At 44.8% G+C, this 27474-nt stretch overlaps 1 protein-coding gene across 3 annotated transcripts in view; it reads right to left on the reverse strand.

Annotated features, from left to right (window-relative positions):
• RABGAP1L (RAB GTPase activating protein 1 like) overlaps positions 1-27474 on the reverse strand; it is a 570182-nt gene that overhangs the window by 216145 nt on the left and 326563 nt on the right. For all 3 annotated transcript variants that reach the window (XM_075067923.1, XM_075067924.1, XM_075067925.1), the window contains exon 14: positions 8083-8196. In XM_075067923.1, coding sequence (XP_074924024.1) covers positions 8083-8196 — 114 coding nt within the window. The remainder of the gene's footprint in view (positions 1-8082; positions 8197-27474) is intronic.

Below are 27474 nucleotides of genomic sequence, written 5' to 3' on the forward strand. Positions count from 1 at the left end.
ATTACTGGAAGGCATGTTTTCCATTCCTTTAATTATTCTTGTGACTCCTCTCTGCACCCTCTCCAATTTATCAGGGCAGGCTTTAGGCCAATTCCATCAATTCCCCCGAATAGGGCCCCGTGCCTAAGACGGCCCCGCACCCAGTGAGAATCCCCTCCCTGGCTAGAGGTGCCTTTTTAATTTTTACTCACCTGGCAGCGCTTCGGGTCTCCAGCGGCACTTCGGTGGCGGGTCCTTCGCTTGCTCTGGGTCTTTGGTGGCACTTCGGTGGCGGGTCCTTCGGTGCCGCCAAAGACCTGGAGCGAGTGAAGGACTCACCACCGAAGTGCCGCCGAAGACTCAGAGCACCGCCCGGTGAATACAAGCCCCATGTGTTTTTCTACAGGTGTTTTTTGTTGTTGTTTTGATTTGGTATTTTTTTAATCATCCCTGCCGCGGCCTCGTTGAAACTGTTCGAATTGGGCCCCACATTTCCTAAAGCCGGTCCTGCAATTTATCAACATCTTCCTTGAATTGTGGACATCAGAACTAGTCGCAGTATTCCAGAAGCGATAACACCGGTGCCAAATACAGATGTAATATATAACTTCTATACTGCTACTCAATTTTCCCAATTATACATCTAAACATCACACTAGCCCTTTGACCACAGCATCACACTAGGAGCGCATGTTCAGCTGATTATCCACCAGGACCACTAAGTCTTTGTCAGAGTCTCTGGTTCTCAGGACAAAATACTGCATCCTGTAAGTACGGTCTGCATTCTTTTTTCTTAGGTGTATGAATTTGGCCATACTGAAATGCATATTTGCATGCATCCAGCTTACCAAGCAATCCAGATAACTCTGAATCACTGACCTGTCCTCTTTATTATTTACCACTCCAATATTCGTGTTATCTGAAAACTTAGTAAGTAATGATTTTATGTTTTCTTCCAGATCATTGATAAAACTAGGGCTGTTGATTAATCGCAGTTAACTCACACGGTTAACTCAAAAAAATTAACTGAGATTAAAAAAATTAATCATGATTAATAGCAGTTTTAATCGCACTGTTAAACAATAGAATACCAATTGAAACTTATTAAATATTTTGGATGTCTTTCTACATTTTTATATATGTAGTACTTTGTGTTATAACTGAAATCAAAGTATTTTATTACAAATATCAGCACTGTAAAAATGATGAAAAAAAGAAATTGTGTTTTTCAAATCTCCTCATACAACTACTGTAGTGCAATCTCTGTCATGAAATTGCAATATACAAATATAGATTTTTTTGTTATATAACTGCACTCAAAAACAAAACAATGTAAAACTTCAGAGCCTACAAGTCCACTCAGTACTACTTCTTGTTCAGCCAATCGCTAAGACAAACAAGTTCGTTTACATTTATGGGAGATAATGCTGCCCTCTTCTTATTTACAATGTCACCAGAAAGCGAGAACAGGCATTTGCATGGCACTTTTGTAGCCGGCATTGCAAGGTATTTACATGCCAGGTATGCTAAATATTCATATGCCCCTTCATGCTTCAGCCACCATTCCAGGGGACATGCTTCCATGTTGATGAGATTCGTTAAAAAAATAATGCATTAATTAAATTTGTGACTGTACTCCTTGGGGGAGAATTGTATGCCCCCTGCTGTGTTTTACCCACAGGTTGCCATATATTTCATGTTACAGCAGTCTCGGAAGATGATCCAGCACACGTTGTTCATTTTAAGAAACCCTTTCACTGCAGATTTCACAAAACACAAAGAAGGTAACAATGTGAGATTTCTAAAGATAGTACAGCACTCAACCCAAGGTTTAAGAATCTGAAGTGCCAAAATCTGAGAGGGACGAGGTGTGGAGCATGCTTTCAGAATCTTAAAAAAGCAACACTCTGATGCGGAAACTACAGAGCCCAAATGACCAAAAAAGAAAATCAACCTTCTGCTGGTGGCATCTGACTCAGATAATGAAAATGAACATGTGTCAGTCCACAATGCTTTGGACTGTATCGAGCAGAACCCGTCATCAGCATGGACGAATGTGCCCTGGAATGCTGGTTGAAGCATGGAGGGACACAGGAATCTTTAGCATATCTGGAATGTAAATATCTTGCGACCTGGCTACAACAGTGCCATGAGAACGCTTGTTCTCATTGTAAACAAGAAGTGGGCAGGATTATCTCCTGAAAATGTAAACAAACTTGTTTGTTTGAGCGATTGTCTGAACAAGAAGTAGGACTGTGTGGACTTGCAGGTGCTAAAATTTTCCATCGTTTAATTTTTGAATGCTTTTTTTTTTTTTTTTACTTAAATTCTATATTGTTAAGTTCAACTTTCATGCTAAAGAGATTGGACTACAGTGCTTGTATTACATGAATTGAAAAATACCATTTCTTTTGTTTTTTTGCAGTGCAAATACTTGTATTCAAAAATAAATATAAAGTGAGCATTGTATACTTTGTATTCTATGTTGTAATTGAAATAAATATATTTGAAAATATAGAAACATCCAAAACTATTTAAATAAATGGCATTTTATTACTGGCGGCGCTTAGGACTTTCCAGGAGGGACGGGAAGGAGAGGGGACATGGCACGCTCAGGGGAGGAGGCGGAGAAGAGGTGGGGTGTGGAGGGCTTGGGGGAAAGGGATGGAATGGGGACTGGAAAGGGGCAGGGAGTTTGGGGAAGGGGTTGAATGAGGGCGGTGCAGAGGTGGGGCCAGGGGTGGGTTGAGAACCCACCGGGAAGAGGGGAAGTCGGCGCCTATGGGGCCAAGAACTGATCACTGCAGGACCTCTCTAGAAACATTGATGATGATTCCCCATTTACAATCACATGTTGAGACCTATCACTTAGCCATATTTAATCCATTCGAGATATGCTGAAGTTTTTTGTGCATTGTTCTAGTTTGTTCATTATAATGTTGTGTGGTACCAAGTCAAATACCTTACTGAAGTCTAATACTATTCTCTTTTTATCAATCAAATTTATAATCTCATCCAAAAAAAGGTATCAAATTAGTTAGATAAGATCTAGTTTCCACAAAACTGTGCTGATTGGCATTAATGTGTTACTCTTCTTTAATTATTAATTGAGTCCTGTATCAGTAGCTTCATCATTTTCCCCAAGATTGATTTCAGGCTGACAGACATGTAATAACCCAGGTCATATTGTTTATCAATTTTAAATAGTGGCATATTAGCATTCTTCTAGTCCTTTAGAACTGTCCCAAGACTCACTGAAAAACAATATTAACATTTCAGTGAGCTCTTTGGCCAACACTTTTAAAACTCTTGAATGCAAATTATCTGGACTTGCTGATTTTAAAATGTCTAAATTTAGTAATTGATGTTCATCATCTTACTGAATTACTGTTGGAATAGAAAGAATTTCACCATTGTCATATAATTTGTATACATCATCCAGCTATTTCCCAAATATAGAACAGAAATATTAATTGAACACTTCTGCCTTCCTGCATTATTATAGACACTTTTACCATTTCTGTCTAGTAATGGAATGGAGGACGAGACAAGTAACAGGGAGAGGGAAGGGGAGTGGCAGAGGCAGTGCCTAGGCAGTTATTCATTCTGCACACCAAAAAAACATTAAAGGGAATACTGGATGCAACCTCCACTCCCTTGCAAAAGGGGTCCCTAGGAAAAGGTGCCAGCCCTGTCTTTAGGAGCACGGATCTCTATGTCAGAGGTCCCCCAGTGATGCCACCCCAGCAAAAGTCTTTTTGGGACACAGCTTGTCACTACTGCCTCCCACCCCATCCTTATAAAAAGAGGGAGACACAATTAACACACTTCTGGCTGCCTACCGGAATAGGTATATGTGGTTTAAAGCAGAAATTTAAGATCTCTTAGGATATAAAAATATGAAGTGTGTGTGAAATTTGTCACCTGCTCAAACTGGCTTTAGACAAGTGACTTATATAAATATATGGGGGATGGAATCCTCCTCCCCAACTCACAGAACACCTGCACAGCCACTACATTTATCATAAACAGTGAAGTTTTAGCAAATGGCTCCATAAAGTTTGTAAATCTACTGGTTATCCAGCCACCCCATCTAGGCCAACATACAACTCCACTCTGACCTGTCCTGGAGAGAACTGTCAAAGAATGCAGCACTCCTTGCATGACCTCTCTTTGGCCTGTTCCCCATGCAGCAGAATCATAGCTCTCTTGGGCCTGGTCTACACTACGCGTTTAAACCAATTTTAGCAGAGTTAAACCGATTTAACGCTGTACCCGTCCACACTACGAGGCCCTTTATATCGATATAAGGGGCTCTTTAAATTGGTTTCTGTACTCCTCCCCAATGAGAGGAGTAGCGCTAAAATTGGTATTACCATATCGGATTAGGGTTAGTGTGGCCGCAAATCGACGGTATTGGCCTCTGGGCGGTATCCCACAGTGCACCACTGTGACTGCTCTGGACAGCAATCTGAATTTGGATGCACTGGCCAGGTAAACAGGAAAAGCCCCGTGAACTTTTAAATTTCATTTCCTGGGTTTGCCCAGCGTGGAGCTCTGATCACAGCGAGGGTGGCAATGCAGTCCCAAATCCAAAAGAGCTCCAGCATGGACCGTCGGAGATACTGGATCTGATCACTGTTACAGAAGACGAATGCCAAAGCGTTTGAAAAAAAAAATCTACAGACTACACAGTGCTGCGTGAAGTGTAACGGGAAGCCAGAGACTCAAATGGATGCTTATGGAGGGAGGAGCGGATACTGAGGACTTCCAGCTATCCCACCAGTTCACAGCAGTCTCCGAAAAAGTATTTGCATTCTTGGCTGAGCTCCAATGCCTGTAGGGCATACACATTTGCCGGCATGGTTCAGGGAATAGTCCTCAATTTACTCCCTCCGTCCCCAGTGAAGAAAAGGGAAAGAATCGTTCTTGACTTCTTCAGTGTCACCTATGTCTACTGAATGCTGCTGTAGACGCGATGCTGGCAGGCAGTGTGAAGAGCAGTATCCATCCTCTCCCCTGCCTGGTGGCAGAACGGTGCAGTAGGATGGTAGTGCCCTTCTTATCAACCCGTGAGTGGTCCTGGTTGGCTTCAGGTGAGGCTGGCCGGGCGTCCTGGCTGAAAATAGGAATAATTCTCGATCATTCCAGTATGATGTACAGAATGGCTGGGTAACCGTCCTCATATAGAACTGGGGGTTGAGCTCCATCAGCTCCCTCCTTCCTTGTAAAAAAGATTCTGTCCTGCCTGGATTGTCATAGCAGTGGCATGCTGGGTTCTCTCCCCCGCACCGCTTAATGTGCCTGCCTGGACTGTCATATACTGGGAGGTTCCCAGTGCCTCCCCCTCATTTTATCTCACTAACAAGTCATGTTTCTTATTCCTGCTTCTTATAACTTTCATTGACACAAACGGGGGGACATGCCATGGTAGCCCAGGAAGGTTGGTGGGAGAGAGGAAGCAAGGGGTGGGGTTGTTGCAGGGGCACCCCCTGCAATGGCATGCAGCTCATCATTTCTGCGGGATCTGATACGGAGCAGTCTGTGCTCTCTGTATACATTGGTTCTCTAGTACACTGCCCCTATTCTAGCGAGCTGACTTTTTTAGAGACCATAAGGATGGATTGACTCGGGAGTCATCCCAGTTTTGCTTTTGTTGCCCCCGGCCGATCTCAGCCAGGGGCACCCATGATAGCAGCAGACAGTACGAGGGACAGATAACCGTCATCTCTATTGCAATTTACCCCGCGCAGTCAGACGGTTACGGAATGGACTGTACCGTCTCTGCTATCATGCAAAGCAAATGAATGCTGCTGTGTAGCGCTGGAGTTATCGCCTCTGTCCGCGGCATCACAAATCTATAAGTGACTGTTAAAAAAAAAAAAAAAGCTGAACGGCTCCTATGGTTGCCGTGCTATGACGTTGCCAGGCTCCAGGGAAAAGGGAGCGAAATGATTGTCTGCCGTTGCTTTCCCGGAGGAAGGAATGACTGATGACATTTACCCAGAACACCCGCGACAATGATTTTTCCCCATCAGCCACTGGGCTCTCTAACCCAGAATTCTAAGGGCGGGGCAGACTCATGGGAACTATGGATAGCTACAGAATAGCTACCCACAGTTCAACGCTCCGGAAATCGATGTAGCCTCGGACCATGGACGCCACTGTCGAATTAATGTGCTTGGTGGCCCGGTGCACTCGACTTTATACAATCTGTTTTTATAAAACTGGTTATGTAAATCAGAATAATCCTGTGTAGACGTACCTTGCTCTCTTTGCAAACCTGTGAAAGGGCAGATACGAGCTTCCTGTTTTTGATAATTGGATAAATCAAAGATTGTAAGGGTAAGAGAAAGACCTTTGTATAGGTTACACTCGATTACATTAAATTAGATCTTGAAGTTTTTTTTTTTTTTTTTACTGTGTATCACAGGGGTAGGCAAACTACAGCCCACGGGCTGAATCCAGCCCACCAGCTGTTTAATCCGTCCCTTGAGCTCCTGCCTGCGGAGTTGGGTCTGGGGCTTGCCCCGGCCAGCTGGAGAGCAGGGTCGGGGGCTGCAACATGTGGTCTGGAAGCAGGCAGCATGCCTCCCCCTCCAGCTTCTACACTTAGGGGCAGCCAGGGCCTTCCACTCTGCACGCTACCCCCACTCCAAGCACTGCCCCTGCAGCTCCCATTGGCAGGAACTGCACCCAGTGGAGCCAGAGAAAGGACATGCTGCTGTCTGGGGGCCGTTGAGGTAAGCGCTGCCTCATAGCCTACACCCCCGGCCTCTCCCTGTGCCCCAACCCCTCCCCCTCTAACCCTCCAAAACCCTTTGGTCCCAGCCGGAGCACCTCCCTTACACCCCAAAAAAAAACCCTCATCCCAGCCCCCTGGCAGACGCCTGCACCCCCACCTGGAGCCCTCACCCCCCCTGCACCCCACTCTCCTGCCCCAGCCTCCACCCCCCCAATACCCTGAACTCCTCATTTCTGGCCCCACCCTGGAGCCTGCACCCCCAACCAGAGCCCTCACCCCCTCCTGCACCTCAACCCCAATTTTGTGAGCATTCATGGCCTGCCATACAAATTCTATTCCCAAATGTGGCCCTAGGGTGACCAGATGTCCCGATTTTATAGGGACAGTCCCGATTTTTGGGTCTTTTTCTTATATAAGCTTCTATTACCCCTCACCCCCATCCCGATTTTTCACATTTGCTGTCTGGTCATCCTATGTGGCCCTCAGGCCAAAAGATTTGCATACCCCTGGTGTATCAGCTCAAATTGCATGTTGAAATTCATAGGACAGCCAGTAACTGACTCTATTTTAGGGCAGACATGTCAGTATGCAATAGGACAGATAAACTTCCAAGAAGCAATTTGATGAGAAATAACTCAGCATAACTAATAATCCCATACCTTCATCACAATAATTCCTGATGACAAAAAGAAAATAAAGTCTAATCTTATTTCCCACCCCTGACTGAAAATTACAATGGTGGAAGAACATAACTGATCTAGCTGTGATGCCCCACTTTGCGTATCTCTCCACTGTGGCAGGTCTGTTTTTTGTGCCTGGGAACAAGTTACTTCACTTAGTGTCTCAGCTTCTTCATCTATAAAATGGAGCTGATGATATCCTCCTCCATCAAGTGCTTTGAGATCTATGAATGAAAGTGCTACACAAGAGTTAAGTGTTATTTGTGGGAGTTACTCTCTGAGTAGCTGCTGCAGGGAGGCTCTTTGCTACTGTCACTGCCGAACTGGCTCTGGAGGCTCACACTGCCCTGGCAGCTCTCTGCTGCAGACCAAATGACAAAGCTCAATTGCCCTGTGCCTCTACAGCAATACACCTGTGCAACTGTACTGCTCATCAGCAAAGCTGACTTGAGACCGTAATATTCCCACAGTCTCACTTGAGGAGATACAGAATATGAAGTTACAAGATCTACTTTAGTAGGTCTAATCCTGAGGAACACTGAAATCACATCGCTAATTCAAAATAAGTTTTAAGATCTAACTGACCACTGATTTGAACCAGACCAAAGTTACAAGGGAGTAAAATCACAGCAAAATCTCAAACAACTTCTTTTTTTCAACACTAAAAACTGACCATACCTTACATATCTTGTACAGTGATTCCTGCCCGTCTCCTCTTGTGTCTTTGAAATAGTCATGTGCTGGAAATGTTCGATGAATGTCTCGTGTAATGACGCTCTCCTGGACAGAGTCCTAGTGAGAGAAAAAAATACTATTAGCAGTTACAGTATAATTAAATACGCAGAATATAAAACTATATCTGCAATCAACATGGATGCATCACATAACTGCCTTACTGACTCGTCCCTCAAAAATGCACTTAAAAAAAATTCCACTCTTATAACCAGTTGACAGCTGCTTTAGTAAGAGCAACGTGGCAAGTTTTTCTTCCTCCAGGCTTAGGGTCCAAAAAGCTTAAACTCTGATAGCACTTTAAGGAAATGGTTAGTCATTTAATTGTAGCTGCTTTTTCCCTGGAAATGTTGCGTACTATATCCCTCTGAATATCAAGAAAACAGAATCAGACTGTCTTGAGCAACCTTACAGATGCATTTCTTCAAGACATAGCAAGTCAACAGCAAAACAGTGCTAATTACAAATTAAAACTAGTAGTTTGAACCTGGCTGTTTGAAAATACTTAAAATTGATCATTAATGCACTCAAGAGAAAAAAAAGCAGAAAATGTTGTTATACTAGAATCCATAATGACCACACACAACTATTCATCCTGCCTCTCTCAAAACAGAAAAAAGGAAGGATTAAGTGATTGTCAGACAAGTCCATACTTTCCCTTGCTACCCGTACCTCTTTAATTCAGCTAAATTTTCATGCTGGCTAGTAATTAGATCTGTCTGTCTGTGTGTAAAAGGAAGGAGACTGCTTGGAAAGCTATGTGTCTGTCAAAAAACTTCCAAATTATTGCAAATCAATCCTGAGAAAATTCTACTAGCATACACCAAGCAGAGATGCCAACCTGGTTCTGAAACTTTTAGGGATGTTTGTGAAAATAATTAGAAAAGAATTGGGGAGCTTGCTTGGACCTCTCTCTCCCCTCTTCCTGCAGACACTGGGAACTCTCCCTCTCTCCATAGGCACCGACTTCCCCTTAGCCAGGTGGGTGCTTGACATCCCCCCGGCCACGCCCCTTCCCTGCCTCTTCCCGCCCCTGCACCGCCATCTCCCCACCCCCATTCCACTCCTTCCCCCAAGTCCTCACCCTTCCCTACCTCTTCTCCACCTCCTCCCCTAAGCATGCCACATCTCGCTCCTTCCCCTCCCTCCCAGGAAGTCCAAAGCACCGCCAAACATCTGTTAGGCAGAGGGAAGCGCGGGGAGGAGGGGGGAGGAGTGAAGACACAGCATGTTCGGGGGAGGAGGTGGTGAGGAGGGGGTGAAGGCAGCTTGGCTGCTGGTGTGTGCTAAGCACCAGCTAATTTTTTCCCGTGGGTGCTCCAGCCCCAGAGCACCCACAGAGTCGGCACATCTTGTTCCTGTCCATGCCCATGGGCTGTGAGATACCTGGGCCCCTTGCACCCCACCCCCTAACATGAAGAAAGGGAGGAATAGCCCTAGGTAAGCTGCTCTCCTGTGCCACTAGGGCTCTTAACTACCTGGCCAGTCCCAGGCCTGGACCGCCTTCCTGGGATGATACTCATCTTCTCATTCTTCTGTTGCGTTCCCCTCTTTCCTCTGCCACTGCAACCTCCTCCTCCTCTGGCTTCTCTCCTCTAGACTGTGCAGTGAGTGTCTGATAGCAGGCAAGCTGCAGAGACTTCAGTTGGGTTTGAGATGCTGGATTCATCACCGAAGCCACAGGCTGCATGTTGTGCTCTATCTGCCCTATGTGGACCTTGTTGGCACACTCCAGGTGCCTAGAGGCTACTAACGTAGTCCAGCAAGCCCACACAGTGCAAGTAAAATGCAACACATAGCCTGGGACTTGGGCAATGAATCCAGCAGCACCAACACATTCAAAATCACTGTGGCTTGCCTCCTATCAGAGCCACACTATGCAGTCTGCATATTGCCAAAGGGGTGGTGGAGAAGAATGCCCTCCCTCGTGCTACAGCATTATTTGCTGTGTTTGTCAGATCCCGGTGGTGGTGAGTGAGAGACACATACTTACAAAATTAGTAGATTTGCACCTGAATTAATAATTTCATAATTACATATAAAAATCAAGAGGATTGTGGAAAATTAGGGAGGGTTGGCATCTCTGTACCAAGGAGCGCTAACCAAGCATTGGTGTTACAGCTACAGTAACAGGAGAACCTAAACCTCCTTCTATCCTAATAACAGCATACTGGGTCACACCAAAGGTCCATCTGGCCCAGTATCTTGTCTTTCAACAGTGGCCAATGCCAGGTGCCCAGAAGGAATGAAAAGAACAGGTAATCATCAAGTGAACCATCCCCTGCCATCCAGTCTCAGATTCTGACAAACAGAATCTAGGGCCACCATCCATGCCCACCCTGGCTAATAGCCATTGATGGACCAATCCTCCATAAATTTATCTAGTTCTTTTTTGAACCCTCTCATAGTCTTGGCCTTCACAACATCCTCTGGCAACGAGTTCCACAGGTTGACTTGTTTATTTTAAACGTACTGCCTATTAATTTCATTTGGTGACCCCTAGTTCTTATGTTATGAGAAGGAGTAAATAACACTTCTTTATTTACGTTCTCCACATCTATCATTATTTTATAGACCTCTATTATATCCCCCCTTAGTCGTCTCTTTTCCAAGCTGAAAAGTCCCAATCTTATTAATCTCTCCTCATATGGAAGCTGTTCCATACCACTAATCATTTTTGTTGCCCTTTTCCAATTATAGTATATCTTTTTTGAGATGAGGTGACCACATCTCCATGCAGTATTCAAGATTTGGGTTTACCATGGATTTATATAGAAGGAATATGATATTTTCTGTCCTATCTATCCCTTTCCTAATGATTCCCAACATTCTGTTATCTTTTTTTGACTGCTGCTGCACACTGAGTGGATGTTTTCAGAGAAGTATCCACAATGACTCCAAGATCTCTTTCTTGAGCAATAACAGCTAATTTAGACCCCATCATTTTATATGTATAGTTGGGATTATGTTTTCCAATGTGCATTACTTTGCATTTAGCAACATTGAACTTCATCTACCATTTTGTTGCCTAGTCACCCAGTTTTGTTAGATCCCTTGTAACTCTGCACAGTCTGCTTTGGACTTAACTATCTTGAGTAGTTTTGTATTATCTGCAAATTTTGCCACTTCATTGTTTACCCCTTTTTCTGGATCATTTATGAATATGTTGAATAGTACTGGTCCCAGTACAGACCCCTTGGGGACACTACTTATTTACCTATCACCATTCTGAAAACTGACCATTTATTCCTAACATTTATTTCTTATCTTTTAACCAGTTACCAATCCATGAGAGGACCTTCCTTCTTATCCCAGGACAGCTTACTTTTCTTAAGAGCCTTTGGTGAGGGACCTTGTTAAAGGCTTTCTGAAAATATAAGTATACTATATCTACTGGATCACCCTAGTCCACATGCTTATTGACATTCTCAAAGAATTCTAGTAGATTGGTGAGGCATGATTTCCCTTTACAAAAAACAAGTTGACACTTCCCCAACAAATTATGTTCATCTATGTGTCTGACAATTCTGTTCTTTACAATAGTTTCAACTAGTTTGCCCAGTACTGAAGTCAGGCTTACTGGCTTGTAATTGCCGGGATCACCTCTGGAGCCCTTTTTAAAAACTGGCATCACATTATCTATCCTCCAGTTATCTGGTATAGAAGCTGATTTAAATGATAGGTTAGTAATCACAGTTGTTAGTTCTGTAATTTCTCATTTGAGTTCCTTCAGAACTCTTAGGTGAATACCATCTGATCCTGGTGACTTATTACTGTTTATCAATTTGTTCCAAAACCTCCTCTAATGACACCTCAATCTGGGACAGTTCCTCAGATTCAGCATCTAAAAAGAATGGCTCAGGTTTGGAAATCTCCCTCATGAAGACTGATGCAAAGAATTCATTTAGTTTCTCTACAATGGCCTTATCGTCCCCGAGTGCTCCTTCAGCATCTCGATCATCCAGTGGGCCACTCATTGTTTAGCAGCCTTCCTGCTTTCTGGTGTACTTACAATTTTTTTTGCTATTACTTTCTGAGTCTTTGGCTAGCTGATCTTCACATTCTTTTTTGCCCTTTCTAATTACATTTTTACACTTCACTTGCCAGAGTTCATATTCCTTCTTATTTTCCTCACTAGTATTTAACTTCCACTTTTTAAAGGATGCCTTTTTGCCTCTCACTGCTTCTTTTACTTGGTTGTTTAGCCACTGTGGCACTTTTTGGTTTTCTTACTAAGTTTTTTAATTTGGAATATACATTTAAGTTGATCCTCTATTATGGTGTCTTTAAAAAGTTTCCATGTAGCTTGCAGGAATTTCATTTTTGGCACTGTACCTTTTAATTTCTGTTTAACTAACTTCCTTATTTTTGCCAAGTATAACAGGAGTAGCCCTGTTAGTCTGTATCCACAAAAACGAGGAGTCTGGTGGCACCTTAAAGAATAACACATTTATCTGGGCATAAACTTTTGTGGATAAAAAACCTCACTTCTGCATCTGAAAAAGTGGGATTTTTTAACCCAAGAAAGCTTATGCCCAAATAAATCTGTTAGTTTTTAAGGTGCCATTGGACTGCTTGTTGTTCCTCGTTTTTGTGTAGTTCCCTTTTCTGAAATTAAATGCTACCATGGTAGGCTGCTGTAGTGTTTTTCCCACCACAGGGATGTTACATTTAATTAGATTATGGTCACTATTACCAAGCAGTGCAGCTACATTCACCTCTTGGACCTGACCCTGTGCTCCATTTAGGACTAAATCAAGAATTGCCTCTCCTCCTGTGGGCTCCAGGACTAGTTGCTCCAAGAAGCAGTCATTTAAGGTATCAAGAAACTTTATCTTTGCATTCAGTCCTGAGGTAACATGTACCCTGTCAATATGGGGATAGTTGAAATCCCCCATTATTATTGAGTTTTTTTAGCCTCTCTAAGCTCCCTGAGCATTTTGCAGTCACTATCACCATTCTAGTCAAGTGATCAGTAGTATATCCCTAATGCTATATTCTCATTATCCAAGCATGATTTACTATCCATAGACATTCTATGGTACAGTTTGGTTCATTTAAGGTTTTTATTTGATTTGATTCTACACTTTCTTTCACATATAGAGCCAGTCCCCCGCACCCCTCGCAAGACCAGTTCTTCCTTCCGATATATTTTGTACCTTGGTACTACTGTGTCCCATTGATTATTCTCATTCCACCAAGTTTCTGTGATGCCTCAATATCCTCATTTAATATGAGGCACTCTAGTTCTCTCATCTTATTATTTAGACTTCTAGCATTTGTATATAAGCACTTAAAACTTGTCACTTTTTAGCTGCCTGTCATTACATGATGCAATTGAATGGGACTCTTTTTCATTTGACTGCTTCTCATCAGATCCTACCTGTATTTTATCATCTTCCCTCCTCTCTCCTTGCTAAGATATAGAGAATCTCTATTAATAGATTCTCCCCTATGGGATGTGTCTGTCCGAATCACATGCTACTCCACATCTGTTGGCCTTCCCCCAGGCCTGAGTTTAAAAGCTGCTCTATGACTTTTTTAATTTTAAGTGCGAGCAATCTGGCTCCATTTAGGTTTAGGTGGAGCCCATCCTTCTTCTATAGGTTCCCACTTTCCCTAAAGTTTCCCCAGTTTCTAATAAATCTAAATCTCTCCTCTCTACACCATCATCTCATCCACGCATTGAGACCCTGCAGTTCCACCTGTCTAATTGGCCCTGCGCATGGAACTGGAAGCATTTTAGAGAATGCTACCAGGGAGGTCCTGGACTTCAATCTCTTACTGAGCAGCCTAAATTTGGCCTCCAGGACCTCTCTCCTATCCTTCCCTGTGTCACTGGTACCTACATATACCACGACTAGTGGCTCCTCTACAGCACCACACATAAGTCTATTGAGATGTCTCAAGAGGAATGCAGCAAGCAAGTCACCATGTGGTTCTCCCAGTCATCACAAACCCAGCGGTCTATGTTTCTAATGATCGAATTCCCCATAACTATTACTTATCTCCTCCAACTAAGTGGAGGTCCCTCCCCCGCAGAGGTATGCTCAGTGTGAGAGGATACTACTGTGACAAACTGGGAATGTTCTTAATATTTTCTCTGAATACTGCATGGGGGCCTCAGTTCCTGCTGACCCTCCGTCACCTAGCAACTAATGGCCAGGCCCTTCCCCCCTGCAAGGGGATGCTAAAGGTGTGGGAAACAAAGAGATCAGGTGACCTCCTGGCCCAGGAAAGAGACAAAGCCAAGAGAGGAGGGGCTGAAGGGGGGTTTCAGTCTGGAGCTGGCTGGGAACGAGGAGTGAAGTGCAGACGTTGGAGTCTGGCTCACTGCTCCCCAGAATGGACCCGACCAAAGGATCTGGTTCGCGGGAGCTACAAGCTCTGTTTTAGACCGTGTTCCTGTCATCGAATAAACCTCTGTTTTACTGGCTGGCTGAGAGTCATGTCTGACTGCAAAGTGGGGGTGCTGGACCTTGTGGCTTCCCCAAGACCCCGCTGGGGTGGGCTCGCTGTGGGAAGCACACGGAGGGGCAGAGGATGCTGAGTGCTCCAAGAAGAGACCCAGGAGGTGAAGACGTGTGAGATTCTTGCCCTGAAAACGTCTGCTCCAAGGGAGAGGAGGCGCCCCAAAGTCCTGACTGGCTTTGTGGGGAGCAGTTCCAGAGCATCACCCAGGGACTCCGTGACAACTACATCATCATCTGGAAGGAGGGTCCCAAACTATGTGATCGTTTCCCTTTGCTCCAGTTGGATGGTCTCCTTCCCTGAGACTTTCACCCTCCTCAATAGCACAAAGGCTGTCAGACCGGGAGTGGGACCGTTCTACTGTGTCCCGGAAAGTCTCATCTGTGTCCTGGAAAGCCTCATCTATGTACCTCTCTGTCTCCCTTAGTTCATCCAGTTCAGCCACTCTGGCCTGCAAAGCCCATACACGGTCTCTGAGAGCCAGGAGCTCCTTGTACCGAATGAACACACATGCCAACTGCGCATAGGGCAGGTAATCATACATGCTGCATTGAGTGTAATAAACAGGATAGTCCCCACTCTGTTGCTGGAATTCTGTCTGCATTCTCTTTTTACTCCTGCAGCTCAATCATTTGTTGATGCTTTGTTTTTATCAGGGGGTATTTTGGCCTCAAGTTTAAAGAAGTTTAAAGAATGTTAAAGTGCATCAAGCTCCCCCTCACACGTTCCTCTGAACTCCCTCACAAAACTCCCCTGCATCCGACCATATGCATCCGACGAAGTGGGTATTCACCCACGAAAGCTCATGCTCCAATACGTCTGTTAGTCTATAAGGTGTCACAGGACTCTTTGCTGCTTTTATAGATCCAGACTAACATGGCTACCCCTCTGATACAAAACTCCCCTGGTTGCTTAGGAGTAGGCTTTTTAAAGTCCTGGTCTTCCTGAGTAGCCCCGCCCCCTGGTTAACAGTTGATGGGTGCTAAAGGGTTTAGGTATCAAAGCCTCATTAAGAAGCTCTCAGCCTTGCCTAGCAGGCTGCTAGGCTCAGCACATGGACCTCCCAAAAAACAGACCACACAGTTTATTTCAGTCAGGCAGCAAGTGTACCACAAACAGACGACAATTTTACCCCAAGGGTCATGTAATCACTCCTCCTTCACCTGGGGAACTCGCTTGCAAAACTCCCATTAGCTGCTCACGGTTGCTCAGAGCAGGCTTTTTAAAGCTCTGGTCTTCCTGAGTAGCTCCACCCCCTGGTTAAGGGTTGATGGGTGCTAAAGGGCTTGGGTATCAAAGCGTTCTTAAGAAGCGCTCAGCCTTGCCTACTAGGCCACTAGGCTCAGCACACAGTCCCCCCAAACAAACAGACTACACGGTATATTTCAATCAAGCAGCAAGTACACCACAAATACAAACACACACACTACAGATAGCAAATCACTACATTATACAACACTATCACTCACTTTAGCTTTAAACTTGTTCCTTGGAGATTGGGGGTACGGGGGGAGAGAGCGGGGGTGGGATGTCCTGCTCCAGGTAAAACGTGGAACCCTGGCATGTTACACAGAATGAACTGGAAGAGCATTCCTTTAAAGGACATTTACTATAAAAATAAAAAACCTGTGTTCACTTTACAGAGGCTTCTAAACTCCTGTCCTAAACTGGGCTAGGAACAGAGTTCATGATCCTCAGCCATCAACACAAAGCATCCCTAAATTCAGTATATCCAGCTGCCAGAAAATCTCCTGTTTAGGGCAGGGGTCTCAAACACACGGCCGCGGAGTTATTTCCTGTGGCCCACCATAGGCGCCGACTCCATCGGCAGCCAAGCTTCCCTTCTGCCGTGCTCCCCCTCCCACCCCGAGCGCGCCGTGTCCCCACTCCTCTGCCTACCTTCCAGCACTTACGACTTTCAGGCGGGGGTGGGGGGGGAGAGAAGTGTGAACGTGGTGCACTCAGGGGAGGAGACGGAGAAGAGGTGGGGCCAGGGCAGGGATTTGGGGAAGGGATTGGAATAGGGGCAAGGAGGGGATGGAGTTGGGGTGGGGACTTTGGGGAAGGGGATGGAATGGGGCAGGGGAGGGGTGGGGCCTCGAACTAGATGAGCAGTCTGAGATATGAAGCTCAGCATGTATGATTCTTTGCTGTGAGTAGTTGGGAAAAATGTTTGTTAAAAAGTGGCAAAGTATTTTGTATGAATAGGTATTTTAAGAAGTTCCTGCCGTTATGGCTATGTTGATAGACTGTTAGGGTATGTCTACACTACCAGCCGGATCGGCGGGTAGTGATTTATCTATCGGGGATCGATGTATTGCATCTCATCTAGACGTGATACATTGATCCCTGAACATGCTCCCCGTCGACTCCAGAACTCCACCAGGGTCAGAGGCGGAAGCGGAGTCAATGGGGGAGCAGAAGCCGTGGATCCCACACCGCGAGGACGCAAAGTAAGTCAATCTAAGTCAATCTAAGATACGTTGACTTCAGCTACGCTATTCTTGTAGCTGAAGTTGCGTATCTTAGATCGATCCCCGCCTAGTGTAGACTAAGCCTTAGTGTAGATCATCAGCAGTGTTACTGATCACATGAGGAATAGTTACAGATGTTTATATTTTATTAAAACCCCTCTTCGTATTACAGTTTAAAAAAAGTTACTGCATTGACTTTTAATAACATACTATATTTACTCTTCATTTTATCCATTTCTGATTATACTTTTATAGCATTGTATGAAAAGGTGTCAGTGATGCGGCCCTCGGGCCAATGTACTAGTCCTCATGTGGCCCTCGTGGTGATGTGAGTTTGAGACTCCTGGTTTAGGGGGATCATTGAATCTTAGAGCCTTGTAAGAGAACTGTGCCACTCTACCATACAGCTGCCAGTGTAGGGGTATGGTCCCTTGAAACAGTAATAGCTTGTTGGGGCCATTTCCAGCTGGTGCATGTTCGAACATACTTCAGACTGCTATAGTCTGCACCTAGGGATTGGAAAAGTGCCCAACCCATTGCAGGATTAGGAGAACAAAAAAGGAACCTCTCTACCCAGCTGAGCTGAACACTCTTTAGCTGCAGCTGAAAAGACAGACGCAGCTGTAACTTTGTATAAATGAAATCTAAGCTTATATTGGCTTCTAACACTATTGCACTGAGCAGCACAGACATGGCCAAAATTTTTTTAAAACCATGTTCTAGTTCAGTTCCTTCCTCAGCTCTGCTCTCATCTCCTTTTTATGACCTCCTAATCCTCACTCCCAACTGCTGCTTCACCCCCTTTTCCTACTCTGAGATTCACTCCTTCTTCCAAGCCCCACCTTCCCTATGGAACACTCTTTCCCCTCTTACACAACCAGCTCTCCCTCTCTTCTCTTTGAAATCCCTCCTTAAAACTCACTTCTTCCATGATTCCTTCCCGTACTAGACTCCTCACCAATGATTCCTAACCCTCAGTTGTCTGAACAGCTGTTTTGCCTTTGTTTAACTGTAACTCTTCAGTGCAGGGACTTTGATCTATTCCCTATTTTATAAAAAGTATCTTGTTTGCTAATCTATGCTAAGTATTCCTATGGTACCTATCACTGTGTTAACTGACCACGCTACATAAATAAATAACAAAACAGTGACAAAACCATAGTTAATAAACACAGTTTTTCAACAAGGTTGTCATCCCGGTGTGAATGTCTAGCCCTCTTTTCCAAATGAGTATTTTCCTAGGTATAGCTCTCAAACCATGCAAGGGAATAAATTCTTAAGCACGACAGAGTTAGGGTGACCAGATAGCAAGTGTGAAAAATCAGAACATTTTTTTCAGGGGTAGGTGGGGATGTAAAAGGGATATCTAAGACAAAAGCTCCTAATATCAGGATGTTTGGTCACCCTATACTAGGGTGACCAGATGTATCAATTTTATTGGGACAGTCCCAATATTTGGGGCTTTTTTCTTATATAGCCACCTATTACCCACCTATTGCCCCCCACTCCATCCCAATTTTTCATACTTGTTATCAGATGTCCTGATTTTATAGGGACAGTCCCGATATTTCGGGTTTTTTTTTTTTATATATATAGGTGCCTATTATGCCCCATCCCCGTCCCGATTTTTCACACTTGTTATCTGGTCACACTACCCTACTCTGCCCTAGACTGAGTTAGGACAAACTCTCTAAATAAACTGCAGCCCTTCTCTTCTCCCTCACTCAGTTTGAGTCTATCAGTTTTGTTACATAGTTATGTAATCCCTTTAATGGAAGTTGAGGTCAAGAGGTAGAACATTTTCACTAAAATAGCTCATTGACAAGAGCTGCTTATCCTTTTCTGGCTAGTGAATAAACAATAGGTCCAGTATGTAGTCCTAGGATAACAGGTCAAATAGTAATTCACTTCAACAAATACTGTAGCAATCAAACCACACTATTGCTCTATTGAGGAAGAAATTTAAGGAATGCATTTCAACATTTAAAAGCTCATTTAAAAGAACAGTTACTGTTCCGTAACTGGCATTCTTCGAGATGTGTATTCCACAGTAGGTGTGCGTGCTCACCATGTGCACCAGCGCCAGAAGTTTTTCCCTTAGTAGTACCCGTATGGAGGGGAGCACCGCTGCAACCCCTGGAGTGGCGCCTCTGTATCACACTATAAGGAGAGCTGTGCACTCCCCCTACCCTCGATTCCTTCCTGCCAGACAACTCCGACACAAAGGAGGGCGGGATGTGGAATACACCTGAGCAACAAATCTTGAAGAACGCTAGTTAAGGAACAGGTAACTGTCCTTTCTTCTTCGAGTGATTGCTCATGTGTATTCCACAGTAGGTGACTCCAAGCTATATCTGATGGAGATGGGTAGGAGTTTAAGGGTTTCCGGGACAGAGTACCGCCCTACCAAACCTGGCATCATCCTGTGTCTGGGAGACGATAGCATAATGAGAAGAAAAGGTGTGGATAGAGGACCACATGGCAGCTCTACATATATCCTGGATAGGGACGTGAGCTACGTAGGTGGCCGACGAGGCCTGAGCTCTCATAGACTGCGCCTTAACCATAGGTGGCAGGGGAACCCCTGCCAGGTCATAACACATGAGTATGCACAAGGTGATCCAGTGGGAAAGGTGCTGGGTGGAAATTGGTTGCCTCCCCATATGTTCGGCCGACACAACAAACAGCTGCGAGGATTTCCAGAATGGCCTGGTATGGTCCAAGTAAAAGGCCAGTGTCCTATGCACATCTAGCTTGTAGGCGGCGTTCCTCATTGGAGGAATGGGGCTTACGACAGAGTACTGGTAGGAAGATGTCCTGATCCACATGGAAGGCGGAGACCACCTTCGAGACAAAAGCAGGGTGTAGGCAAAGCTGGACCTTATCCTTGTGGAAGACCATATATGGGGGTTCCAAGGTCAAGACCCTAAGCTCTGAGACACAACAAGCTGATGTGACAGCAACAAGGAATGCTACCTTCCACAACAGGTGGGACCAGGAGCACATGGCCAAAGGTTCAAAGGGAGGACCTGTGAGGTGGGATAACGCTAGGTTTAGATCCCATTGCGGGACAGAGGGCCTGGCATATGGAAATGAACAATCTAGGCCCTTTAAAAAGTGGGAGGTCATATGGTGGGAAAAGACCGAGTGGCCCTGTACCAGAGGGTGGAAGGCCAATATGGCCGCCATATGAACCCTGATGGGGGCAGGCACTAGCCCTTGGGTCCTAAGGGACAGGAGCTAATCGAGAATGAGTTAGAGCAATGTGGACGATGGGGAGGTTCCCCGCTCCCCCGCCCACCTAGAGAACCTGGACCATTTGGCTAGGTATGTCTGTCGTGTGGACAGCTTTCTGCTTTCCAACAGAACTCGTTTGACGTTCTCAGAACACCTCCCTGCCTCCTCATCTAACCATGGAGCAACCATGCTGTCAGGTGAAGCACGGCCAGGTTGGGGTAGAGGAAGCATCCCCCTTCCTGGGAGAGGAAATCCGGGTGAAGCGGCAGCCTCTGCAGGGGGGCGCTAAGAGTTGCAGAAGGGTCCCATATCAGTGTTGACGGGCCCAATCCGGGGCTATGAGGATGACTCATGTCCTGCCTGCTTTTACTTTCTGCAGGATTTTGCCTATCAGGGGGAGTGGTGGGAAGGCACAGAAAAGCTGGCCCGACCACCAAAGGAGGAAGGCGTCTGTGATCGCCCCCCTTCCTGTTCCTCCCCTGGCGCTGAACTGGGGCTAGCGTCGATTCTGGTTGGTTGCAAAGAGGTCGACCCGGGGAGCTCCCCACTCTCGGAAGAGCTGCAGGATGACCTCCCAGTGGAGCGACCACTTGTGTTGGTGGGAAAAAATCCTGCTGAGGTGATTGGCTCACACATTGGGCTCGCCAGATAAGTGGAAAGCTCTCAGGGAGATATCGTGGGTTATACAGAACTCCCATAGGCTCAGGGCTTCCAGGCACAGGGCAGAGAAGCCTGTCTGTTGATATAATACTTCACAGCTGTATTGTCCATGAGGACTCTGATCACCTTCCTGCGAAGGTGCACACTGAAAGCTATGCATGCCAAGCGTATCACCCTGAGCTCCCTGACGTTTATGTGTAGGGATAATTCCGACGCCGATCACCTCCCTTGGGTTTGAATGTCCTATATAGGCTCCCCAGCCCAGGTCCGAGGCATCCAACACTAGGTCTAGTGAGGGGGAGACCTCTCAAAAGGGGATCACTTGTAGCATGTTGAACAGGAGGGACCACCATTCCGGGGCAGCCACCACGTGGGGTGGAAACGAGACAACCTTGTCCAGCCCATCCCTGACCTGGGAATACTGGGAGGCTAATCGGAGCTGGAGGGGCCTCATTCTGAGCCTGGCATGGCGGACCACGGACATGCATGCTGCCATGCGACCAAGGATCTGAAGGCACACCCTCACTGTCATCATGGGGAATGCCATGACTAAGGCGATGAGACCTTTGAGGGTCTAGAATCTGTCCTGGAAAAGAGAGGCTGTGGCCTCTAATAAGTCCAGTAGAGCCCCTATGAATTGTATGCATTGAACCGGAACTAACGCAGACTTGGCCTCATTCACCACTAGGCTGAGGTCTGCGCACGTGGACAGAAGTCGTCCCTCCTGGGCCTGGACCTGGGACCGAGAGTTCCCCTTGAGGAGCCAATTGTCCAGGTAAGGGAATATTTGTACTACTAAGGCTAACTAGAGAAGTTGCAGCAAAGCTGGAGCACGAAGTTTCAACTATCTTCACTGGTGGCAAAAAAGGAACTGAGGGTGGGGGGAGTGCGCAGCTCCCCTCATAGCATGATACAGAGGCACCACTCCAGGGGTCGCAGTGGTGCTCCCCCTGTACGGGTACTGCTAAGGGGAAAACTTCCGGCACCGGTGCACGTGGTGAGCACACACACCTACTGTGGAATACACATGAGCAATCACTCGAAGAAGAACAGCTTTATTTTCTTCTACTCAAAAGAGAATGTCTCACATTGTAAACTTACATTAAACAACAGTGAATGCCTGGTCTATTTAAAAAAAATCACAGTACAGATGTTGAAGGAAAATTCCAGGATAGCACAAAAGCTATTCTAATAACTATGTCCAGTTAGAAAGAAGACAGTACCTCTGTATTTAAAAAAACCCAAATCTTTAAAAGCTGATCAAATATTGGGCCAAAGTGTGGCTCTGCTAGCATGGTGGGGTGGGGGTGGGGGGTCAAAGGAGCACACGGTGCCCCCTTGCATCCATGTGCTAGCTACTTATACCATAGGTAGCAGTGCAGGAAGGGAAGCAGGCTCTCAAAGTTGCTATGTCCCCTTCCCACGCTGGTGGGACGGCAAGGCAGAGTCGAGGCCCCCCTTCCTCCAAGACACCCAGAGACACAGCTAAACCAGCACATCAGGGAGTATATGCCGTACTAGGTATAGAAACGATGCAATTTATTCCCTCTTCAGAGCAGCAGTGAGGCCAGGAGGAAGACTGTGACTCAGGGAGTCATAATCTCCATCTCAGGGCTACCCTGTATTCAGGGCAGATTGTAAACTCAAGATTTATCCCAGAATAAAGAGAAATTGTTCAAAATAAATTGGAAATCATCTTATTGACTATGTGCTGATGTAGGTCAACTGGGAGCCACTCACCACTAGAAGTCATGAGAAAGGAGGAGACTTTCAGAGCAGATGGAAGGTACATCATTCTCTTTCTACTTTTTTAAATATAAATTAACCAAATTTCAAATACTGTAACTTACAGCAGCAGTTTCACCCATGCTTTCCGATGCTGAACTAAGGGAAATTTTTGTGACCACTTATTTCTCAAGCAGGAAGGCCAGCAAAACAGTCTTCTCCTACATAAACACTAACACACTAATACTGTTACACACAGAAAAGAAAAGTGAGCAGTTCTGCATGGCCAAAGGGGGATAACATACAAACACTTTTCTGGAAAAACTAGTACAGCATCAGGTTGTATTATCTTTCCTGCTAAGCCTCCTCCATAAGGAGCAGTCATCAGCAATTGCTGCACACAGATAAGTCCCTAACTGTGTAGCTCCCAGTGATCTCATGCTGGTAGAGATGAGGGAGGGTGTCAAGTGAAAGTAATAGAGCAGAAGAGGCATACATAGTTCAATCTCCTATAAATCCCTTGGACTACCCAGGGTTTCTAGGCAGGTTCCACAGTTAATTCCACAGAGAAAGCTGACCCACATTCCCAATGGAACAACGTGAAGGAATCTCTAAGATTTTTGTGGAGTTTTTGATAACTTCTGTGGCTTTACCCCAGAGAGGGCAATCCAGCCCTCTAAAATTGAGATACAGGAAACCTGTTATGTCTGAGTCCTCCCAACTAGGGTCAAACTGAACCCTACAATATACTTCTAGTGCCTTGTTCACTCTAGCTACAATATTTTCTAGTGCTTTTTCCAACGGAACTACAACCCAAATTTGTCTCAAGAATGCTGTCAGGGAATCTATTTTTTTTTCTTCATTGGTTCAGACATAGTGACAGTTCTAGCACATAACCAAAACATTTAAACATCATGTTAACAGTAAACAAGACTGAAAAGAAGATATTGCCTAACAATATGATAGTGTGACAAAATATCTAGAATGTGCCATAGATTGCTTTAATTTCCCTTTCAGCTACCTCTCCTACATATCAACCTAAATTAACACCCACCCACTCCCATACGCACTTCATATCAGTATCTTTCTAGAGAAAAAGCTGCTTTTCCATATTAATACGTTCATTTCTCCCATTCATTCTTTAGATGTACTTATACAAGAAAAGCACATGGATATTTTAAAGTAAGTTACAGGAAAGCTGCCAGACCCAGTTTTTTGTTGTTGTTCTATCTGGAAGAGAGTTCAGGTTCAGCTTCCATCTCCCCCCATCCCCACCCTTATTAAGAACAGAACATTTAATTAGATATATAAGATTTAACAACATCGGGGGAGGGGAAGAGAGAGAGAATAAGATTTTCTGGCTGTATAAAGGCCCAAATTCAAATCTTTTTTTTACTGAGGGAGACTTAACAGGATTCAAAGTGGGATCACCCAGCAGTATTGAATGGGTGTTTCTAGAATAATTACAGGCAAGCAATTAGATAGTCCTAAAATAATCTGGGCCAAATGGCACAGGAATAAATTTATTCTCAAAAGACCACGAGTCTGAAGTGTGATAAAAACCTGTGTTCCAACAAAAGCCATTATAGACTCTGTCACAAAGGCCAGTGTAGGACAACATTGTAAAATGTACGAAAAGCACCTCGTTAAACTTTCCAGTTCACATGAGTTCAGTTTACAATTCTGCTACTAGGAGAATCACACGAACTATACTGCAAAGATCTGGGATATAAAGCAGTTTATGGTGATCATAATTTGTACGCTTAGCAGGTTTCTTTTATTGTTTTGAAAACAGTTACTTTCTTGTGAGAAAGAGAAAAGAAATTCTGATGATCTTGATTATGTTTCATACAATGGTTTCTGTGCTGCCCATTCAGAGAAACGATTGAGGAAGGACTATTTTCATATATCCCCTATACAGCAGATTTATGAAAGTAAGATCCCAAAGAACTTTCTGGCTGTACTTTCCCAAAACAGATAAACATCATCTACAGCGGCATTGACTGAACTGCGATACTCCCTGGCACTGATAGTACCTTAAACTTTCAAATGCTATTTCACATTGTTAAAGTGTTGCTATCATCAACAGACTTGTTTTAAAATATGAGCTTTAGTACAGAAAACTACTTGGTTATTTTATAATTATAGTTATTTAAATTAGCTCCATATTCAGGACCCATGGGAACCTCACCTTTAGTTTTAGGTTGGAGGCAGGTCTACTCTGAAGTGCCACTGCTAGGTGCACTTGGAGTATCCTCTAATCACACTTACAATAGCAGATCCAATTTGCACAATAGACATAGAAATGTTAGAATTTTTGGTTACATTCATCTTGCTGGGGATGGAAGGAGCATTTTTCTCTGCGAGTTTAATCAATCATTTTTAAATTATGTGAATACTGAAGCAGGTAAGACAGTCAAATAAATTATGTTAGGAATAAGTTCCCAATGTTGCACTACAAAACACAACCTTCACTGGAGATTGTCTAAGACAGTGGTGCCCAAACTTTTCCTGTCGCGCCCCCTCCTTACCAGTAACAGAATCTGTCTGCACCCTCTCTCCATTACTGCACAGCCAAGGCTTCCTCAGCAGCAGAAATTGGGCTGAAGGTGGGAGGAAAATGGGGATGGGGGAGGAGCTGCTATTAAAGGCAGAGCTAGCCTGGAGTTGGAGTGGAGCTGCAGCTGGGCTGATGGTAGAGCGGGCCTGGATGTGTGATGCTCCCTTCCTGCCCCCCTGGGGTTGGGGGAGGCTGGCTCATGCCCCGCCACATGCCCCTCCGAACGTTTGGGGGGTACATCCCACAGTTTGGGGACCACTGGTCTAAGACATAGCAAGAAGATGAATCAGAGGACTGGGGTATAATTGGCAGCATCCAGACTCAACAATATCTACCATAAAAAGACTAAAGCAAAATAGACCCCAGAACATTAAAAAAAATTGCAATACAACTATAACCAGGCACTTTCTAATGCTAGGACAGGGAAATCATTTACCCTATAAAAAAATACCATAAACACAGGCACTGAGGACAGTGGTCAAGTAACATGGAAGCCAGGGGTTATGTGGTTTGGTTTTGTTTTTTAGTTACCATACAACAAGAATGGGTCTGCGACCCAATTTACATAAAGGAAACATTAAACTAAAGAGAGATTCCTAGCGCTTACACATGAGAGATCCTGGTGTGGCTTAGCACCTCAGTTCAATCAACAGCTCCTTTTGGAGGTAATGATTTATCTACCTACAAATCTCAGATTTATGACTTGTTAACACTTTATATGTCAATGGTAGAGCTGGAAATAGAAACTCAAGGTTTCCTTGCCAGAGGATCACTCTTCTTCCCAGGCAAGATGTATATATGAGATATAATTGCACACACTCTACACACATGGCAGTAATATCCATATGATAAACTGCAGAGCCTTATGATAAATTAAAATGAATATATGATGGGCAAGACCCTCGACTCTGCTCCAGCCCATTTATGCCAGATAAAAGGGTTGCAGTGGTATAAAGGGGCCCTAAAAGCCTGGATTTGGCTGCCAGAGAAATACCCCGGTGCAGACGCTGTGAAACCTCTTAGACCATCTTACAAGCTTTGGCACACAGGATGTGCCAAGGTTGGAGAATTCAGCACCATGGACATTCTGAACAATGCAGCAATCCTCAGGGCAGGCCAGAAGGCTGCTGCAACTTCTGACAGGCTCTTGGGGCTTACTAAGTTAGCAGGGGCTTTCTAGCCCCGAAGCAGCACAGGGTCAAGAAGGCACAATACCATATTAGCATCTTCCTCCCCTGCTCTTACTGGACTGTGAGTTCTGTGTTGTGCCTCTTAGAGGTGAGTACAAAACTATACCAAATATTTATTTACATTATTATTATAGGTGGTCTGGTAGCACCATCTTTTATTAAGGTTGCCTGACATATCCTATTTTAAGTTCTTGTTTTTAGTTGCTTATAACTTTGCCAAACTAACTATTTGGGCTGAAATTTTCCATGCTATGTGTCTGCTTCCAGCTGGATTTTTTTTTTAGAAAATGTCAGCCAAAACGGTTCAGCCATTTCTGAGAATGAGGCTGGAGAAAAAAAACATGTTTTTGCCCATGTTAAAAAATTCTGGTGACCTTTTCTTTGAAAAGCTGCAAGCCCCCAAGGTTTGGATCAGGGACTTGAAATTTGGCAGGGGCATGTGGCTTTTACCACCCATGTGAAAATCTGTCCAAATTTGGCCAAGTTATAAGTCTTTAAAAAAATCAGTTTACACCTGCTGAGCAGAAACTTGCTAGAGCTTTGCAGATAAAGGCACTGAATATTCCATCTTCACTAAGGCTACGTCTACACTGCACAATTAATTCGAAGTAGTTTAAACCGATATTACAAAACCGATGTTATAAAATCGGGTTTGCGCGTCCACAGTGGGATCCTGAAATCGATTGTTTGCGTCCCTGGTCCAAGGCTACCATCGATTTAAGGAGCGGTGCACTGTGGGTAGCTGTTCCTCAGCTATCCCATAGTTCCCACTTCCGTGTTGAGAGCACAGTGCCTGATGGGGCAGAAAACATTGCCCCGAGTGGTGCTGGGTACAGCCTCACCCCTCCCTTTGTGAAGGCAGCAGACAACCCTTTGGCGCCTTTTTCGTAGAGTGCATTGAGCAAACGCCATAGCACAGCAATCTTTCCCTTTTTTTTCACGTGGGGGGGGGGGGGGAATAAACTGAGGAGCTGTTCCCTGAACCACGCCAGACACTGTGTTTGAACCTACAGACATTTGG

Source organism: Chelonoidis abingdonii, chromosome 7 (assembly GCF_003597395.2).
Source record: "Chelonoidis abingdonii isolate Lonesome George chromosome 7, CheloAbing_2.0, whole genome shotgun sequence".
Taxonomy (NCBI): Eukaryota; Metazoa; Chordata; order Testudines; family Testudinidae; genus Chelonoidis; species Chelonoidis abingdonii.